At 36.8% G+C, this 22926-nt stretch overlaps 1 protein-coding gene across 1 annotated transcript in view; it reads right to left on the bottom strand.

Moving 5' to 3' along the window:
- Positions 1 to 2922: 2922 nt before the first annotated feature.
- LOC136844871 (uncharacterized) overlaps positions 2923 to 22926 on the bottom strand; it is a 92370-nt gene continuing 72366 nt past the window's right edge. Inside the window, exons 5-7 of the mRNA XM_067114133.1 lie at positions 9690 to 9854; positions 8503 to 8725; positions 2923 to 8147 (exon numbers count right to left, since the gene is read on the bottom strand). Coding sequence (XP_066970234.1) covers positions 7513 to 8147; positions 8503 to 8725; positions 9690 to 9854 — 1023 coding nt within the window. The 3' untranslated portion in view covers positions 2923 to 7512. The remainder of the gene's footprint in view (positions 8148 to 8502; positions 8726 to 9689; positions 9855 to 22926) is intronic.

Below are 22926 nucleotides of genomic sequence, written 5' to 3'. Positions count from 1 at the left end.
AATAGGCCTTGATTTTGAAGCTTCAGAAATCATTTATTTAATATGGAGTATTTGAGGAATGCATTAGTGTTGATGAAATGATGATAAAATATTATGGGCATAAGTCACTGAAGCAATTTATCCAAGTGAAACCTATAAGGTTTGGATATAAACTTTGGGCGCTTTGTGGGACCTCAGGTTGCTGTTATAATTTTGATCCTTACCGCGCGGTGGTAAGAATCCCCAGCTAGATAAGAATGATGATGTAGCATTGGGTTCAAAGGTTGTCTTGAAAATGCTTGAAGCTGTAGCTGATCCAGAATCTCATACTGTCTGTTTTGATAATTATTTTACTGGATATGAATTATTAGTCCACCTATGAAATATTGGGTTTCAAGCATCGGGAACACTCAGAGAAAATCTTTTGAAGAACTGTACATTGAAATGAACAAAATTCTGATATGAAAAAAGAAACAAGAGGCTCATGTGGCTACAGGTTTGACACCAATGAAGAAGTAAAGATGGCCAAATGGCTAGATATCAAATGTGTAACTGTTGGAACTAATTACGACACTGTAGAACCCCTTACAAAAATCCAGCGTTGGATGAAGTCATCAAAGTCAAAAGGAAGCGTTCCTCAACCAAATGCAATTTTCTACCATAATATGCATGGATGGTGTAGATCACCATGACTGGTTGGTAGGGAAATATTGTTTCTCATCGAGGAAAGAAATGGTATTGGCCTTTATTCACTAGAAATAATAGATATGTCAGTTGTGAACTCATAGACCATTTATAAATTGGTGCAACAAGGACATGGTAACACAGCTGAGTTAATTAGATTTCAGAAGGGCAATTTCTGTGGCTTATTTGAAGTTGGCTTGCATGGAAGGCTCAGTAGGAAGACCTTGTGGTTACTACCTTACAACACTCATGCACAAGTTTTGCTGACGTTCGGTATCATGGTAAAGACCATTTCATTGAAAAGCGCAACAAGCAACAACGGTGTATGAACCCATGTACAGCAAAACCAAAACCAAGAACCTTTCATTCTAATGCAATGAGACTCTTTGTATTGAATGTTTCAGCTCTTATCATAAAAGAAAGAAGTTCATCGGGTCTCACAATAAAAGAAAGTAAATTTGGTTTGTGAAATTACATTTTTTTCATCTACAATTAGATGAGAATCCATAACATTTACGTAAGATTGATATGTATGTTTATCTTTATCTAAAAAGATAATGCTTTATTTAGGAAACAAACTTAAAACCTGTTATCCCAGTGTCCTCATTTGAGGGCAGCTTGAAAACTTGATTTTATATCCCTTTGTCCCAGCATCCTCATTTGAGGACAGCTTATTATAAGCTTACCCTTAGAAATAAATATTTTCTTTCTACTTCATATGTATTCTGAACCCTTAAATATACAATATTTTGTAAAAAATTCCACAATTTCAAAAAATACAAAAGTTGGGATTTAATGGGTTAAGACTTTAAGAAGTTATACTTTAATGGGAGTTTCTCCATGAATGCTTCAGGAACTGAAGATAGCTTCAAAGGAGCCTGGAGTCGTGAAGACGTCTTCAAGAAGACATTTTAAACCAATGGGTGTTTCTCCAGGAGTTCTGGCAATCCTGAAGGGGTCTGGGAATTCTGAAGGCTTCTGGGAATTACGAGGTCTTTGGGAATTTCATTTCGAAGGCTTCACAACGATCTCTAGGCTCTGCAACCCTAACAAGCCCAAATTTTTCAACATCAAGTGACCCAGTGGGTCACTGGTGGTCTAACACCACTATAATCGGCAACATTTCAAGCTAGGATAACATATTTCTTGTGATAAATACCTGTGAGTGCTGTTCTCCACACAATATTTCTAAATAAGATAGAATCAGGGGGAGTATGTATCAAAACTAAACTGACAATGGTGCACAGGGCCATGCTCTTTCCCACAGGAAAATTAGAGATCCTGCTTCCTGTGACCACTTATGTCACCTGGAAGCAAGCGAAGAACCACTTTAGCTAATTTATTTGCCCAATTGCAATTTTCTTAATCAGTACAATATTACAAGTGTCAACAAGACAGGATTATTCCTTTTTTTTTCTTTCTAGAACTCATTTTTATCATTTGCTTTTATCTGATCTGAAGCTTTCAGCACGTTTACACATACAGTATAGTCTTCCAGCCAGGGAAACTGCAGTTTTCAGATATCACTTTTCTTCTCCACTTTATAAAATTATATAACGGGGAGACAAGTCTTGAAACTTTTCGAGACATAAGCAGTTTCCAAAGATAGTGGTTTTTTCCTAATAACTGATCCAACAAACACTCCACATAAATACTGCATACCGTAGATTAATCAGTTCAGTATGTATTGATACATTACAAATAATGGAATTTTGTGTTGCACTAATTTCAATTTAAATTGAAACAAGGATCAGCAAGCATTCACTGAAAATTTGTTATGCTGTAACTATCAAAACTAACCGGGTCAAGTCTTTTGACTCAGCAGTTACATTAAGTCAGTCTACAAAACTGGACAATTGTCTTCATTAACTCAAATAGAATGTTCATTCAAAAAAAAAATATAAAAAAATAAAAAAAAGGGCATGTGTAACCACATTTTGGGAAACTGTCATAAGCTCATACTCCAAGAGCATGCTTCCTATACGGCACACTGTAGGCAGTAATAAACATTCTTTGATGAATTTCCCTGGGGACAATATTGCATGGCTTTCTGTCCTTTACTTTTTATCTGCTACCTTTAATCATTTCTACATAGTTTGTCAAGTGTCCTCAATTCTGTCTCAAATTTCATCCTTCATTTAAGAGCAAATCCTTCAGACTGATCCAACTAGTCAAGAACTTTGACTGTCTAATGTAGCTCCACCATTTCTCTATGAAAAACTTTTGAAATATCTTTTGTTTAGGGCATTAAAACAATTGTTTGATATTCCTATTGATTCAATGTATTTAAAAGTTTAGTACCTGAGGTTACAATTCCATCATATCCTACAGGAGACCATGTCAAAGCCACATATACAAATAATTTGGGTGACAACTTTACCAGATTCATCTAACATCAAGGTTCACTCATTTTGCAAAAAAAAAAAAAAAAACTCCAACAATGATGTTTATATCTCTGTAACTATCTTAAATAACATTAATGACTGCAAAATTTCATTTACCCGTTAGGAATAAAACCCTTTATAAATGTTTTTAGTTTTTCTGAAAACCTTTCATTTTCAACATACAGGCAGTCCCATTATTGGTGGGCTCAATTATCGGCGATCCAGTTTTTTTTGGGGCTTGTCTACCGACGAAATCTGCAATTTCTGGTGTCGATACATACCTAACAGAGGCGCCAAACCCAAAAATTGTTGCTTTTCGGCACTTATCGGCGCCGAAAATTGCAGAAAAAAAAAAAAACGAAAATTGCTGGTTTTCAATAATCAGCAATTTTCGCTTATCATCATCCCGTCGTAACAGAACCCTGCCGATAACCGGGGACTGCCTGTACTCTCTTATCAATTAGTACACAGCAAGTCTTACTTGAAGGAACAGCTGGATATGGCATAAGCAATCACACTGTTACTCCAAGATTATCTGAGCCAATTCCCTCCAAAATATACTTGCCTAATGTATTCGTAAAATTATGGTAGTTTTGCTATGCAGGATCAAATTTTAGGGACAGATGTATTTTCACAAGGGCAGACAAGTTATTAACTCTAAAATTATAACTGTAAGTGCTCAATATCATAACAGGAAACTTAAGGCGAGTTTTTAGAATTCCTATACTGTACTTTATGCTTTCTGAAAACCCTACCCTTCTTATAGCATTTCTTGAATTACATACACCATGCAGTAAATATATATGCACACTACTGCTGTAATAATATCAAATGAACTACACTTCAAAGATTCCAACCATGCAATAGGGCACTTGTCAGTCTTCTGATGTATTAGATGATTTCAAGAATCTTGGACTACTGTATATTATTTATTTCTTGTAAAGTATCACTATGCTAAAGCTTTATCTGTCTGACTACATAAAAATATTGTCTAATGACAGCATGATAAGTTGTGCAACTCTGTCAACTATTCTATGAAAAAACTTCCATGGAATTCTATAGCATATTCAAACAAGTATTAGAAGTCTGCCCATGTGGAAATATACCCAACCATAAGATGGAAATGCCCATAATAGCCAAAATACACAAATTTTTTACATTACCTTTGTAACAACAACTTCGTTCATGGAGAATAAACATTAGTAAATAAAAAGTTAGTACTGGGTACAAAACTAATAAAACAACAATCAGTGTGGGATGACAAATTTGATAACCAATAAATGAAAAAACCTGTTGTTATCGTAACATAGGATAAACTAAATCCTCCTAGGAAAACTCACTGAGACCACCAGAAACATTCATATGCACACAGAGCTCAACCTTGTTCGGTGAAAATAATCATCACTGTGCAATTAAGTAATTCAATAGCCCCTCACCTTACCAGATCTCAACTTTTCAGAATATTTTTAAACTAAATTATTGTGATGGCCTTCATCTATGCTACCTTATTAGTTATGAATTTTTTTAAACTAATACAGTACCTTCATTTGAGTGGTAGTTTTAAGTACTGCTTAGCTTAGGCTGGTAATCACATGGAATCACTGTTGGCAGTAGGTCATACTGTATGGTCAGTTACTCATCAAAAAGCCAGGCTTGAATAGCATCTGATAAGCTAAAGGGCTACTTCATTTCCTAATTTAGCATTTCTGCAAGCTGAAGACAGCCCGTGCCAGTGTGTTCACAGTCCCAACTTAAAAGATCTGTAAGGATTATTTTTATAAATACAGTACACATCTAGCCATTGTAGGACAATACTGGTATGTTATTAATTGTGAAAAATGAGCATATCCAGCAACTTACTTTGTTTCATAAAACACAAGGCCATGTTTCAATTTCTGGGAGAGTCATTTCCGTCCTGAATACTGATTGATGAAAATTACCATGGTAGGTTTGATCAAGACTAACTTGCAGTTTCCTATTATGTATACAGTATATAGCCCCTCAACATAACCCATGATGATGTATAATTAACACAAGAAAACAAATAGACAACCCAAAAGACTAGCCTAATAATGACATTCATTTTAACAGATAATGACATTCATTTTAACAGTGGGAAGAATGAAATTTGCTCACAAACAGTCAATTCTTAGTATCAAAACTGCACAAATATTGGACACAAAATAAAAAATCACAGCTGGTTCCAATTGAAGGGAAGCACTTAGTTTGTACATTAACGGGTAAAGCCTTCTCCCCACAATAATACCAATTCAATTACTTACTCAATCCAAATTCAGAAGAATGAGGTTGAGATGTAATATAAAAACCGGAATTTTTTAGACTAAACATTTTTATCAATTCCATTAAGCAAGTATTACATGTCACACCAAGTGTCCACAAGTTATTTTCATCAACAACTGACAATTTATACCAAAGGAAAAAAATACTGTAACAAAACTGGTAGGGCTCAATAACATCTTGAGGAGAAAAAGTTGGAATTCTAATGTGGTAGTGATGCTTAGTTTATGCATATACTGTTGTGCTATGTTTGGCAACAAGACTCACCACTGACTACTAAATCAAAATTAAAGTTTGGGCCGCTTTGTCAAGTCCTATGTTCTTTCCTTAGAAGGCAGTCAATTCAAGTGAAATGGAAAAAAATAATGAATTAAAAACCTAATAATCTAATGATTAACATTACCATCAAATTATTACAAACAAAATAAAATACTGAGCTATCTCCAGAGCAGATAAATCATTACTGAATAAGCTCCTCAAACCCTTGAATATATATATTTCAGAATACTGTACTTTGATTAAATTACTGCTGCTTCAAGCCTATTAATAAACAATTCAATATTGGATCCTCATATTAATTGCCAAGTTAAAAACCAGATGACGTGATCTTGAAAACTTTACTAAAGTTACAGCAAAGTCATGTAAGCCTTCACTACACACATTAACCATACTTGCATCATTGTATTTTAAATGGATTACACACATTCCAAACCAGTAGTGTCAGGCACAGTATCCTCTCTATGCTCTAGTGTACTAAAAACCTCAAAAAAATTAACAACATACTTAGCTGGATACATAAACGAAACTCAAGAGATGATCTAACATAAGGGAACAAAAAGAATGACTGCAAAGGATACAAAAATCCTATCACAGAGATTCACACTTCTTTTTAACTTGCTTCAAGAATATACAGGTATAATGTTACATCTATCATTACCACTATGAACCTCAAGTTTACTTATTTTAAACCAATGTCTCTACATGATGTTAGACCTTCTCTAGAATGGTTACAAGTAGAGCAAAAATAAACCAGAAAAGATTGAATTAAGTTACCACTGCATCAGACAATTTCAACCGAAGCTCTCTTATTTTTAAGCTTCACATTCCCCTCCCCAATTACAGTACTTACAAGTCAACACTGAAGACACTTCACATGTCCATGGAATTTTATCATTTAAAACAATGAACACCACACATGACACATTTTTTTTGATCCAACAAAAACCATAACATCTTACATTCAAATTCAGAAGAGTATGCCAACTCTCATCAACCGTATGAGGTCTACCCTCCAGATAAGCATAAGGACAGGACAAGTGTGAGAGAAAAAAAATCCAAGATAAAAATTTTCAAGAAGAAATAGCATATGTGAAAGAAATATGTGAAAAAAACTGGAAAAATTTTTTTAGACTTCACAACTTCCAACCTTCCTTCAAGTCAAGAGTACATTTTTCAATCCTCTCTTTTAACATTTACACCCAGGTAAACAAAATAAATAAGAGATTAACGAGAACCCGAAAATAAATTACCTTCATATATTATTTAACAAAAGGGAAATCTACTTCTAAAGGGCAAAAACTAAAAATTTGGAACTGTCATAGATATGTTTCATGTGCAATGTCCAACTAGTGTATAAGCTAGTTTCTCGGCATAAAAACTGAAGATCATAAGACCTACTAGTCGTATGCAGATGAGCTCTGCTAAAACCTTATTCTTGCTATATAAGCTGATTAGACAAATAAGAAAATAACTCCATTTCATACTGAAGGAATTCAAACATCGTATATTTTTCCATTTACACCATAGCACATAACAATGACCTTCCAATTTTTGAACAATAAATATCAAGAGCTCAACATAGCTCAACCGCACAAACCAAGTTAACCACAGGGGTTCTAGATTCATTGATAGCACATTTTTCAAGTTACTGTAATCTTGAAATTTCTAAAGTAAAACCCAAGGTTAACTCATTTTGAGAGATACATCAAGATGATCGTAATCCAGTTATACTCCAACATTTTACCCTGGTAATAACCATGTTTCCAGTTAGAAGCAAAACCATCATCAAATGAAAATCAAAATTCAGCTTTTGTAAAAGAAGTGAAGTTAAAAGATCATTAACCATGTCAAAAGCCATTTCAGAGAACCAAGGCACAAGTACAGGTTGCTAGGACACAGCCACAGCAACACGACTGAGGAGAGGGGTTGGGGGTAGCTGTGGAATAGGAGGATCAGGCACCATGTCATCCAGAACACTGTTCACCAATTCACCCATCCATGCCAGCCATTCAAACACACTGTAATCCCCCTTTCTTGTGCCACCCATGTTTGGAGCACCTATGCCAGAGAAATTGTGAATCAACCCATACACTGGTGAAACATGCCATGAGAGCCAAGGAATCACCCAAGGATTGGAATACACCCAGTCATCTTTCTGATAACGTACGTTTGCATCTGTAACATCGACAGTAAGATCCAGGGAATTTACGCCAAAGTGGTTGAATCTCTGACTCGAAGGTGGCCAAAAAGCTCCAGTAGTAAAACTGAGACGAACATCTGCTGGATTAAAGTCATCAGAACTGAACTCACTGAAGCCCTCTTCACATTCCATTTCATCAACAACTACTGATGGGCAAGAAGGGCAGCTTTTCTTCCCACCTGATACCTGACGTTGATGAGGTAGGCCTGGTGATGAAATGGCAAGTAAGATTGATGTGGTGAGTGTTGTGAGCGCATGGGGAGGCATTCCTGGAATAGTGATATTTCCTTCATCACCATCATCCACACTGTCTTCCGGATCACCTATAAAAATAAAAACAAGATTGAGTGCTGGGCTATTGTACCTTTCAGCAATTACAGCTTTACAAAATTTATAAATAAAAGATATAAGAACAGAAATACTTTGCATACTATACCCAGCAATATTATAGGGGTAAACAACACAAAACTAAACTATTTATTGGTCTATACACCAAGAAATATTGAAAAATCCATAAAATTAAAATCTCTGTATCACCTGAATAGTGTACAGAAAATTGTAACTTACTTTCTGAAACTACATTTTAATAAATGTAAATTTGTAATTATTTGAAGAGAAAAACTAACAGCCATAGCCTAAGTAGAAATTAAACAATACTAAAAATGGAATACTGTTTACCTGTTAGTTCGTGTAGAGTGTCTGTGATGTGTGAAGATGGTAAAAACATTGCAGTTTCTAAGCTCTGCCCTGAGGTGTCATTGCCTGTCAGTATATCAGATGTCAATTGGCTTACAGCAGTTGTCAGTTGCTGAGAACACTCCTGTGCTAACAATGTTCCTGCAATGACACTCACGACAGCAGCTGTATAACCAACAAGGCAAACGGCAAACACTTGACTGACCTGAAAAATCCAAGTGAGTACTACAGTTGTAAATAGGGTCTTACCAGTGTGATATGCTTCACCTCTACACCTATGGATAGTACATTAATGAAACATATTTAAAACCCAAATTTGTTTACAATACAGCTGGTGCAAGATTTAAAGCTGAATGAATGACAGACTATAAAAGAGTAAACAAGTAAAAAAAAGTACCCAGAAAATACATGCCTTCATCAATGTCAAACTCTTACAAGTAGAAAATTTTATCAAGCAAAAAAATTCTTACAGCTTATGAGACAAAAAAAAAAAAAAAAGTATACAATACCTGCACCATGCATGTTACCTTCCAATCCCTCCCAAAATCAAATCACTCATTGTCAGTATATGGGGTAACAGGCAAAATTAGCATAAAAAATCTGAACACTTTTTCCATAATACTGCTAAAAACTAATAAGTAATGACTTTCATTTTTCTCCTTAATATTGCTAACACCTTAATATTGCTAACAGACTTAAAAAAAGAACCACACCAAATATAAATATCTTTGCAGAGGGAATTAGATGATCAACTGAAATGTATTTAGTGTAAATGTAGGAATGGGGAGGGGGGTGGATAAAACTATTCATAACCCTACATTCATGTTAACTTGAAAATCTTTAAGCCAAATTATCAAGTAATTTAAATGTCGCCTTTCTGCATGGAGGTGAGATACTTTAAATAAATTAATGTCACCTTTAGCCTTGGAGTTTAAATAATTTAATATCACCTTTATGTACAGAGCTGAAATATTGTAATTGAAATGTCACCTTTATGCATGGATACGGAACAGGTTAATATCACTTTATATTCATCACATCTGCAAAAAACAATTACTTCAACTGATACACTGTAACATATTTGTCTCGCAGCTTTTCCTCAAGTCTATTAAAGACACTTGTTCCTTAAGAATGCAACAATGCTAAATAAAAACAAGAATGACACTTACCAGGTTAATAACAGATGTACATGAGGCAGGAATAACTTGGGACATAGATATCAGGTCAGTGTATGTGAAATAGCCTCTTTTAGCACCCTCACGCCAAGCAACATCGCTCTCCACTCGTTTGAAAGCAGCAAGAAATGTGTCAGCATCCACGAAAAGGTTCCAGTCCTGTGTATATGACCAAATTCCTCTTCTTTAATTAACCTTTCATTCAGTCTAGATATATTAACCCAATAACCGCTTTCTATGGGAAGCAGCTTTGGTGCCCCAGTTGTCAGCTAAGAGTACGGTCCGCAAAAATTTACACTACCCAAACTGTCAGCAAAAAGTAAAAAACACAACATGGCAAATACTCTCCCATGTGCGCTATCTTCTGAGTGCTGGGGGCTACGTTTGCTTTATTTTTTATCAGTTTCTATATCTTATTCCATATATTTTAACCCATGTAAGACTATTAACATATATACAGCCATTTCACTTTCACCACTGTCACGTATTTATACGTCTGCTCTTTCCAGCCATGATAATAACAGCAATTTATCCCTTGACCATAGGATTATCAGCGTGGCAACATTTGGAAAATAACATTCTCTTAGAACCGACACAGGTGCATTGTTTCATGTATGGAAGTTTATTTGTTGTATGTGAAACTCTTCCTTTTTGACATTCTAGAATGTATAAATAACAGGTTACAACAATTAGTCATTTAAATTATAGTTGTTACTAATTATCAGATTTTTATTTGACAGGCCGTATAATGGTATATATTTGTGCTGTTTCCAAAAGATCTTGCATTTTGTAGTCCATAATCCAATTGTTGGGCTAAAACTAGGGTCGTATTATGAATTCTACATCATCCAATATGCAATGAAAAAATATTAAATAAAAGTAAACGGTATGAAATTTATTATAAATATATATATATATATATATATATATATATATATATATATATATATATATATATATATATATATATATATAATATATATATATATATATATATATATATATATATATATATATATATATATATATATATATATATATATATATCAAAAAAGGCATATTCAGGTATCCTCGGAAGGTAATGATTAGCTGTTGTTTTCATATCTCCTCTCCTTCCTTCCACCTGCATCGAGTTTGGTGGGTGGAACCAATCGAACGTTAGTTTAAGAATGGTGCCTCGGATTATCCCCAGCCCTTTTGACCAATTCCAATTCCTTGTTTCATGGACAATGGCAGATTTAGTGATCTTCCTTTTGTACAGGCAACTTGAACGACTTTTACTTTCCCAGTGACTTTTGACCATCGACAAGGGAATTCCGAAGTGACCATCATCAATGGAAGAAGGAACTGGAATTTTTCAAAAGGACTCGTTATAATTCCAGGCCCTAATATCAAGCCCATCAAATTTGCCGTGGGTAGGAGGTAACTAGAGTCGTAAACAACAACCAATCATTTCAGTCAATACCACCTACATCGCTACCTTACAAATGTCTATATTCGCCAGTTATCAACATCATAGTCAAACCAAAATGACCACGAACATGTAGTACGTTTTAGATGTCACTTTTCCCAGATTTGATTCATAAAACCTTGACCTAAGTCTGGATATCGTGTAGATGTGGCAGACACGTCGCCCCACCTTTCCATGCTAGGTCTGTAACGGTAAACAGCTTGACACTTGTTCTGCTTATCTAACCGTGAAGACGTAAAGTGAACTGAAATCTGAAGAATTGAAGTCGTACATTAAACTGCTTTGATCAAAAGGTAGGGCGAGGATGATCTAGTTTCTAATAATCTAAATAAATTATACTAATGGCCAATATCTAGCCTTGATTCACTGATGAAAATAAATTATACAATGCGAAAAAAAAAAAAATACTATTATTGACTCCTCAAGTGATGGCAGATTTGTACATTAACTCGGCCTTGTCCTGGAATGGCCTCTTTCTTCTGGAGAACCCTGGCAAGGGATAATCAGGATTTTATGACCTGGATTAAAGAACCCCGAACTGAGGAATGCAGGTTAACTGTAGTCGGATTATAAGTCAGGAAGAAGTTTGGAAATGTAGCTAGTGACACCCATATTGTGTGTACAGTGTTTCTATTTGCACTATAAGTCTATATACATAAATACACACTCATATACTATATATATATATATATATATATATATATATATATATATATATATATATATATATATATATATATATATATATATATATATATACATACATACATACAGTGAACCCCGTATTCGCGCGTTGTCAACGTCATGGACTCATGCATTCGCAGGTTTCTCTGTGGAACATTTCTTGCCATCATTCGCGGAAAACTCGCCGATTCGCGGTATTTTTCACTGAGAAATATTCACTAATTACTGTATTTTCATAAAATTTTCATGAATAAATGCACTTTTTGTGATAAAACTATTAAAATATTCAGGTATAAGCATTTTTACAGGGTTTTCCTGTGTTTAAGCTATCAAAATGGGCAGTTCTAAGTGTTTTTAGAGGGTTATAAGCATTTAATTTGACCCATTCGCGGGGGTTTGATCCCCATCATCTGGGGTTCACTGTGTATATATATATATATATATCACACATTACCACAGGTGGGTGTAGGGACCAGTTTCGACTTTATTTCCAAGCCATTGTGAAGGACTGATACAGAGTATGAGACATCAATGGCTTGGAAATTCGAAACTGACCTGTGCTTTTTATTTTTCACCTGTGTAATGTGTGATAAATGAATCATACAAAAGTGATAATAATCATCATATATATATATATATATATATATATATATATATATATATATATATATATATATATATATATATATATATATATACATACACACACACAGTCACGGTTTACGGCGGTCGGCTCATGGCGTTCGAGTTTCGACTTTTTCAAATATATTCATAAAAATTATTTCCTGGGTTACAACGCATGTACCAGGTTTACGACGCTGACAACGGCCGTCCGACGGAAGAAATATGGCTCCAGAATGGCAGAATGGTCAATTCTGGAGGGTTTTCTGTTGAAAAACTCAAAGTAAATGCAGGATAAATCGTTTTCAAGGAACCCAAAGGAATAAAAGTAAGGTTTTTTACGATTTTCGACGGTATTTCAGACGACGCCAGTCCGACGACGATCGGAAGAAATATGCATCAAAAACAGCAGAATGGTCAATATTTGGAGGGTTTTTATTATGAAAAACTCATATTAATGCAGGATTCATTGTTTTCAAGACACCCAAAGGATTAAAAGTAAGGTTTTACTAAGATTTTTGACGGTATTTCGGACGCCAGTCCGATGACGATCAGAAGAAATATGCATCCAAAACAGCAGAATGGTTAATATTTGGAGGGTTTTTACGAGAAACTCAATATAAATGTAGGATTCGTTGTTTTCAAGACACCAAAAGAATTAAGAATAAGGTTTCCTAACAATTTTTGACGGTATTTCGGGCGACGTCAATCCGACGACGATCGGAAGAAATATGCATCCAAAATGGCAGAATGGTCAATATTTGTAGGGTTTTTATTATGAGAAACTCAATATAAATGCACGATTTGTTGTTTTCAAGACACCCAAAGGATTAAAAGTAAGGTTTTCTTACGATTTTCGACGGTATTTTAGACGACGCCAGTCCGATGACGATCGGAAGATATATGCATCCAAAACAGCAGAATGGTCAATATCTGGAGGGTTTTTATTGTGAAAAACTCAATATAAATGCAAGATTCGTTGTTTTCATGACACCCTAAGGAATAAAATTACAGTTTTCTTATGATTCTCGACGGTAATACTTGGGATGACTCGGTGTCCAACGCATACGACGTTAGAAAATTTACATTCGCGGATTTTTTTCATAGAGCAATATTCATTAAATTACTGATTTTTATTTTATTTTCATGACTAAATACATTTTTTATGATGAAAAAATTATTTACTAATTTTAAAATATTAAGTAACCACAGCAAAGTATTGATAAAAGTTAAATTAAAATCCCATGAAATCAAAAAACTGTAATTACTTCATGTCAATTACTTCATTCAACCTCTCTCTCTCTCTCTCTCTCTGTTCTCAAATAATTCACGAATAATTTCACTTCTGAGATTTAAGTAAGGCCAACTGCCCATATCTCTCTCTGTATTGCATATATCCTTCAAAAAAAATTTAGATTACTGTACGTAAACATAAAAATATACTAAAATCCCATCATCCCTTGTGTGACAATTTTTTTTTTATTATTTTTTTTGTAGGCTTATGACGATACCGGCTCGGGGGATTAGAAGTAGCCAATAACAGAGCTTGTAGCAACCCCTTCTCTCCATGGCGATACGCTATTGGCTGGCAGGACTGACAGTAGCCAATAACAACTTGTAACAACCCCCTCATCCCCTTCCCGTCCTCCTTGACAACATGCTATTGGCAGGAAGGGTGGGATTTTAACCAATCACAAACCTTGTACCTCACGGGCTTTGCATACACTATAAAGAGGGTGCATAGTATTTTTTTTCACTCTCACCGATGTGAGAGAGAGAATGACTGCATAAGATTTTTCTAATAAATTTGTGGGAGATGACGACTACGCTTGTATGATATATAAATGACTTACCTAATAAGAGCTAATTTTCAAATATTAGTAAGATCAAATAATAATAATATAGTAGACTAAGGGCAGAAGATCAGTTTCTCTCTCTCTCTCTCTCTCTCCAAAAGGCAGAATGAGAAATGGATAGATATATTACAAATCGATACTAAGTTCAGCCCTTCACTCTCACAGGAAAAGATACTGCTAATTTGAGTCTCTTTACCTATGCACACTGCGTGTGTGTGTGTGTGTTCATGGTGCTTTAAAAGTGCTTGGTAAAAGTACTGGTAGCCTACATCTTTGGAAGACAAAGAAAAAAACAATTTTTTGTTGTCAGTCACAGTAAAGAGAAATGGATTGAATGGCTGAATGAAAGTCGTAGTGGTAATTCATTCTCTCTCTCTCTCTCTCTCTCTCTCTGGCTGGAAAAGGGTACTAGTATTTAAGATGACTTTGAAAAGATATTAATATATATAATTTCAAAGATTAATACAGTAGTAACAGGATAATAATTTAAGCTATAGATGATACTTAAAAGTAAAAATGGGAGAGCAATGTAGTTCTGTAAAATTCCAAGTCTTTTTCTGGTAGATAAATGGTGAGGTGAGGCAGTCTCTCTCTCTCTCTCTCTCTCTCTCTCTCTCTCTCTCTCTCTCTCTCTCTCTCTCTCTCTCTCTCGTTTCAAAACAGTAGAATGGTAAAATTTTGGAGGGTTTTTCATGAAAGACTCAATAAAAATGCAGGCATTTTCAAAATACCCAAAGGATACTCAAAGGATTAAAAGTAAGGTTTTTCTTACGATTTTTGAAGATTTTTCCGGTTTTCAACAATTTTTTAAACGCAACCTGTGTATGTATGTAAACTGGGACTGCCTGTGTATGTATATATATATATATATATATATATATATATATATATATATATATATATATATATATATATATATATATATATATATATATATATATATATATATATATATATATATATATATATATATATATATATATATATATATAAAATTACACACACATACATACATACATACATACATACATATATATATATATATATATATATATATATATATATATATATATATATCAATATATATGTTTTTTCTGTTCATTGATCCATATGCTAAGAGTTCTTTTTATAGCGTTGTTAGAATTCTCAAACGTTATGCAAAATTGTTAGGTTTGAATTACTGTATATGACATCCAGTGTTCGAAAGAGGGTAAAGAACAATACAAAGAAAACAGTTCTCTCTCTCTCTCTCTCTCTCTCTCTCTCTACGACTAAAAGATAATCTGATTAAGATAATCTGATTAAGAAAACGGTGATACCGATAAATTTCATCAACTATTTTTAAAGATTTTCCTTTATTGATGTAATGAAACTGCCACTGTTGTCAAAGACAAAACCTTAGGCCCGGAAATTACTGGCAACCCATTCACAATCACCAAACACAGACCTCACTTTACTGTCTTTACCTTGTTAGCCCTCTGTGGTCGTTTTCATCATTCTCACTGTCGGATGAATTTTCAACATTCTCGTGCAAGAATTTTCTACATAACTTTCATTTTGATTATGGTGTTTGTGTATTGTTTCTTGTTTGAAGGTTTGTTCGTTTTAGTTCTATCCCTGCGATCTGTGACGTTCCAGAATTTGTTCATAAATTATGACAATTATTCAAATGTTATATACATACATACATTTATATATATACACACACACGCACCACACACACACACACACACACACATATATATATATATATATATATATATATATATATATATATATATATATATATATATACATATATATATATATATATATATATATATATATATATATATATATATATATATATATATATATATATATATATATATATATATATATATATATATATATATACATAAGATATAAACAGCTTCTGACATAATTTTTATGAAGTGCTGAAGATAAATTGATGAAATAAATTACAATTGTTGCTAACTTTAACCATTTAGAATAAAAATAAACAAAACAGTTTTCAGTCGTTATTCAGAATGAAGCGGATCTGGAGTTCAGTCACATGCACTGAACATACTGTAAAGTAATAAAACAGTCAAGTGAGTACCTTTTTCATATTTCAGTCGGAATAATGTTGATAAACTAAAATTACTTATTGTTTTTCATTTGCGCTAGAGCTGGAAAAGAAAAACAGAGAAGAAAGTAACTCACGACCGACACTAAGTTGGATTAGATAGGATTATAGCCCTTCCACTCGGTGCGTCAAAAGACCAAAATTCTTTGTCAGAGAACGAACAGCCAAGCGTCATGCTGTCTCGCTACATAGCGATGCCGCCAAGTGATTGGTGAATTCCCGCATTAGATCTAGAAAATCAGGAAAATTATGATAAAAGGGGGTTCGGGAGGAAGTGTTTTTGTTTGGATATGGCCACCAACACTTCCTCGGACCTAGAGAAAATATATTATAGAGGATTAACCTTGAAAGGAAGGTGGGAAAAATCAATCGTATACATACGTACTAAACGCCATGGTCAAAACATCTGCTCCGCTTATATGTACGTATTAAACGGCTCAGGCAGCGTTGGTGCGCTACGTATATATACACACTAAACGGTTAAAGGGTTAATCCTCTTGTTCACTTGCAATGCATATTTGAAAGGATACCTTTTACAGTGTAAGGGCATAATAAGATGTTACTCTAAATGGAAAAAATACCACTATCAAGAAAGTTATGACAAAAGATACATTGATACCTTGTGCAAAATCATATCCAGATAAAATTTTACCTTCATGTAGTACATTTACAAAAATCCTGTCATATTTTGGAAAAACCAACATTTGATGCTTTATGCAAATAATAATATACAAGACCAACCAATATATATTTCACATTTCATCTGTAACAATTTATTTGCAAGCATAAACATACTTTTGCAATACCAACAAATAAAATGATCACCAAATCTCTCCAAAGTAAAATTTTATGCAATTCAGTGTCTTGATACACCCTGTATTAATGCAAAACAGTTGAACTTGGTGAAATACTGGAACAAAACTCCTTCCTATTATTGAGGGCCAAACAATACATGCTTGGAAGATTTCTTGTAAGCTTATCACATTCTTGTGAACCATTTGAGAACAGAGTGCTAATGCTGCTACAGGCTGAATCACTTAAGATCTCAGAATTCTGTGGTTAGACAGTTTTAATCTGCCACAATTAGTTTATGGATCTGCAACCCAAGCAGCACTGTTAGCAGCATTAACCTACCACTTTATACTGCACCTGTGTTTATTTCTTCCCAAAACAAAAATCTAAATATGAATACCCCTTCACATTTGTCTGTTGTTTCCTCAACAGATGTTTCTGAATATGGTTCAGGAGATCCTCCTGTTGATTCTCTTCCTGCTGCTAGGGGGGGGGGAGGACACTCCTCCCCCTTGGTTGAGGTACAAGATTCAGTTTGTGATTTAATTCCAAATTCGGACATAGATGGCTCTACTCTCTATGAGTATTGGTCGACCTTAGGCTTTCCCGGAGAACCGCGGTTGGGGGGACTACTTTCTCATCCAATGGCGTCCCATCTCGCCTCTTCTGCTACTGAGAAAGTTTAGTATGCTGTGCCGGTGACGTCTTCACATATAAATTAAGCAGCTATCCTTGTGACGACTGCCTGTGTATCGGCCACTGCTTCTGGACTCACGTACTCGCGGATTTCTTAGGAACGTATCTACCCATTATTCGCGGAAAATTCACCCACTCGCGGTATTTTTCACTGAGAAATATTCACTAATTACTGTATTCGCAGATTTCTGTGGAACGTATCTACCCATTATTCGCGGAAAATTCACCCATTCGCGGTATTTTTCACTGACAAATATTCACTAATAATTACTGTATTTTCATATAATTTTCATGACTAGATGCACTTTTTGTGATAAAACTTAAAATACATAGGTATAAGCATTTTTAGATGGGTTTTCCTGTGTTTAAACTATCAAAATAGAAAGTTCTATGTGTTTTTAGAGGGGTTTTAAGTTTTCGCAGATTTTAGCTATTCCCTGGGAGGTGCAGTGTGCATCCCCCGCGAATACGGGGGTTTACTGTATCCATGTTTCCCTTATCATATAATGTTCTACGTACGTCCACTCTGTCCCAGCTTCATGTAACTGGTCATTCGTTGTCTACTGCTTCTACTCTTCAGGCCTTACTGGTGTGGGTTGCAGTCCTTGAAGGGATCGACCACTCTGTTTTTAAAGTACCTAGAAAGAAATGCCTTAGATCTCCATCTTTGGATTCTCAGAAGTTGTCTTCCTCGATTTGTGTGGCACCCAGAAGACGCTGAAAGAAGAGGGACTTGTGCTTTCTCCTTGTAAGAAGATTCACCATCTACGTTTGGATTCCCACTCTCATTTTCCTGGTTCAGTGGGGGGTTGGGGTGTTTTAAGCTTTCCTCAGTACGGCCGTATTCCATCCAAAGCAGTTACGGGTATACGCTCCATGACCGTTTATATGAGGTAACCACACAACTGCTCAATCACAGCCGTACCGTTTATATGAGGAAACCACACAACTGCTCAATCACAGCCGTATCTTCTGATTGCCGCAAAGTTATGGATTTTCGTAGGACAGCAGATCAGGATTTGCCAGAGGTAACAGCAGCTCAGGCCTTGCCTGATGTGATTGTTATTCTTTCTTCTCGCAGCCATACAGAAGTGTCTGCTAGACTGTCAACCGCAAGAAGGAAAGACAACAAGGCTCCTGTCCAGAAATCAAGACTTGTACGGCCGCGGCCACCTTCTCAACCTCGTTTTCTCGACCACGACATTCTTGCATGTACGGATATTCACCCACGTCGTGCTTCACCTACAACAATAAATTCGCTACACCGGTCTTGAGGATGTGACTTCTCTCCTCAGAATTCGTCTCATATACGGCCGTAACAAATCCCCTCATTACAGAAGCCCTGCTCATCCACGACATCAGCCTCGGCACTACTCGTACTGCAGAGGACATTCTCCTCATCGCTCTTTTAGTAAGGAACGTTCTCTTCAACGTTACTCTCCTGATTGTCCATGCAAGGTCCGTCGACCTGCTCCTACATCTAGGCCTCCATTTCCACTTCCCTTACTTCTTGGGGATTCCAAGGATATAAAGAAAACTCCTTTTTTCACCCAACAAATGTTGATATTTCCAATTCTCATCTTTATGCAACAACCTAGGAGGTTTTAGGTCCTGAGCATGCATATGCTCCAGTTGTTCAATGAAATGAAGTAGAAGTTGGAGATTACCTGGATAGAGCTGATAGGAGTTCTAGAGGTTTAGAATTGGAGGATCCTCTACCACTTGATCTTGACGCTAATGACCTGGCCAAGACGTACAGTGGAATTGTTTAAATGATTAGAAAAATACAATGACCTGGAAGAAAATGCAACCACTCCTTGAGAAGTTTCTAGGACCACAGAAAGAAGCAAAGACCTTGGTAGGATTACCCTTGGCTGATCTCACTGATTTTGCCTTAGAACACATAGATGCTCATCTGTGGAAAGGAAAATTCATAACATTCTGGGTGATTCCTCAAGTTGCTTCCACCTCTCATTCAGGCATTTTTATGCCACCCCCAGAGTCGCCCTGCAACCAAGACAATTGGATTCGGACTTGAAGTTGGGACCCAGCCTTTCTTTGGATCAATTTAAAGGGGACAGCACTTCTTTTACCTTCCAAGAAGCAGCATCTATTTAGGCTTCGGGTTCCATAGCCTTACAAGCAATGTCTTAGCTAAATTTGTGGTCTACGGCAATGGGCAAGCTTTCTATGACGGCTTTCTCGAAGCATTCTATGGAGTGTTCATCCTTCTTTCGTCTCCTACAGTCTGGGGGCAAGACCATTTCTTTTCTGACCCACTTAACGGCGAACACGTGGGCCAACTGGCTGCTGAAGAAGAGGGACTCGAAGGAGAACTAACTATGACTGTCTGATTCTGCAAGCAGTCTCTAAACCGTCATGGTCTGCTCATCCCAACACAGCTACAGCAAGACAGCAGGTTTTGCAGAGAAAGTCAGACTAAGACGGGGTCCTCGTATGGTGCAACAATCATCTCCTAAAACTACTAAGATCTCCTCTCAGCAACAGCCCTTTCCGCCGTGGCCTCCTGGAGGCGGAAGGGGAGGCAGAGGCAGAGCAAAGGGGGGGGGGGGAATGCTAGAGGGCACCCTTCCCCATCTGCTGCCTTTGGTGGGAGGTAACTGGCAATCCATTGAGCAACTTGGCAGCAGCTAGGAGAGGAAGATTGGGTGGTAGATGTTCTTCGGGTGGGATATCTACTCCCTTTGATCTGGCTCTCCAGAACAAGGTGTGGGAGATGATGGGAAAGGGAGCTGTGGAAGTAGTGAAGGGTCCTTCCATGGGTTTCTACAGTCGAGTTTTCCTGGTACAGAAGGCACTGGGTGCCTGGAGACCAGTTACAGATCTATTGACTCTGAATCTTTTCATCAGGAAGACTCTTTTCAAGTTGGAAACTCCTCGTACAGTTCTAGCTGCTATCAAACAGAACAATTTTATGTTGACAATAGACCTGATAGCTGCTATCAGACAGAACAATTTTATGTTGACAATAGACCTGAAGGATGCCTATTTCCAGATCCCAATTTGCCAGTCATCTCACAAGTTCCTTCAATTCGTTCTGGGACGCGGTTTATCAGTTTCACTCAAAGTTCTATGCTTCGGCCTCTTGACAACCCCTCAGGTTTTCACGAGGGTGTTCACTCTGGTTTCAACTTGTGCTCATTCTCAAGGGATTCACATTCTCAGATATCTCGATGACTGGCTGGTCCTAGCAGAGTGAAATTGATCCAAGACAGAGACCATCTTCTTCAGTTTTGTCTCAACTTGGGGGTTGTGATAAATTTACAGAAATTGAATCTTGTCCCAAGCCACAGGACTCTTTACGTGGGTATGTTGATAGTCGTTTCGAGAGCCTTTCCTTCAGATCTGAGAATAGAAAAGTTCAAGACATTCGTGAGGTCATTCTTATCAAAACACCAACAGCCTGCATGCCAGTGACAAGTTGTTCTAGGTCACTTGTTACCTTTAGAGAAGCTCGTCCCTCACGGCCGACTTCACCTCCGCTCTTTAGAGTGGAGGATGAAAGAGGTTTGGTCCCCAGTGAGGGGTTCTTCATTCTTCTGCATCCCCCTATCACAGGAGGTGAGGCATGACTTGGCATGGTGGCTGACGAAGGGAACCTGACCATAGGAATGCCCGTTAATGTTCCTCTTCCAGAGATCCTTCTCTTCTCGGATGCCTCAACCAAGGGGTGGGGGGTTCATACAGAAGATCTTTTGACTTCAGGATTTTGGAGCCCGGAAGAAAAGCATCTTCACATCAACACCCTGGAATTGAAAGCAGCCTTTTTAGCCCTTCAGGAGTTTCAAGATTAGGTAGCTAGTCTCACCATCTTCACAATTTGACAGTCCAGTTACATCAGTGGGCAATAAACCACTTGGTGGTTCTGTCAGCCAGGTACATTCCTGGCAACAGGAACACAGTGGCAGACAAACTGAGTCGTCAGAGTCAAGTCTTGGGAACAAAGTGGTCCTTGCACCAAGAAGTGGCAGAAAGGCTGTTTCTCTTTGGGGAATGCCGATGGTGGATCTGTTTGCCACCCGTTTCTTTCAACAGGAAACTGGAAGTATTCTTCTCAGTAGTTCCAGACCCTTGGGCAGTGGCGGAAGACGCCCTTCAACATCTGTGGAACAACCTGGATGTTTATGCCTTTCCACCCTTTTGCCTGATTCATCAGGTGATCAACAGGGTAATGACCTCCAGGAACCTCAGGATGACTTTGGTAGCTCCTTGTGGCCACATGCTGAGTGGTACCCTGACCTTGTAGCTCTGCTGACAGAAGCTCCAAGAGAGATTCCTCCTTGGCACAATCTTCTTTGCTCACCCCACATCGAAAGATATCATCAGTCAGTCAAGTCGCTATCTCTTCATGGTTGGAGACTATCCAATATCTCCTGCGAGCAAGAGGCTTTTCTCACAGGGCAGTGTCAGTGATGTCTGGATGTCTCAGGAAATAGTCAGCAGCCATGTACCAGGGGAAGTGGGCAGTCTACTGTGATTGGTGTTGTCAACAGGGTTCTCTCCAGTTGGAACTTCTCTTCAGCAAGTAGCTGACTTCTTCATTTTCCTACGTACAGAAAAGCTCCTTTCTATGTCAGCTGTTAGGGCTATAGGCTGCTTTAGGACTAGTTCTTCGTCTGAAAGGGGTGGATCTTTCTTCCTCTCTAATGCTCTTACAAAGTTTTGAGCAATCCTGTCCACCTAGGGAACTCAAGCCTCCTAATTTGGATTTGATGTTGGTTCTTAGCAGCTTTACCCGTGCCATGTGAGGCTTTATGGGGTTCTTCAGATAGGTCTTTAACCCTAAAGACGGTATTTTTGCTTGCCTTAGCATCCAAAAGAGTGGGGGAACTTCGTAGCCTCTCTTTTGAGGTGAACACTCAAGGGGCTAGAGTCTAGTGTCCTTCAAATTTGTCCTGCTAAGACTCAGAATCCATCAGTTCCCAATGACACACTAGAATCCTTTTCAATTCCATCCCATGC

Source organism: Macrobrachium rosenbergii, chromosome 13, assembly GCF_040412425.1.
Source record: "Macrobrachium rosenbergii isolate ZJJX-2024 chromosome 13, ASM4041242v1, whole genome shotgun sequence".
In the NCBI taxonomy this organism is placed as follows: domain Eukaryota; kingdom Metazoa; phylum Arthropoda; class Malacostraca; order Decapoda; family Palaemonidae; genus Macrobrachium; species Macrobrachium rosenbergii.
The sequence above is the reverse complement of the archived record's forward strand: the minus strand, read 5'-3'. Positions and strand labels throughout refer to the sequence as shown.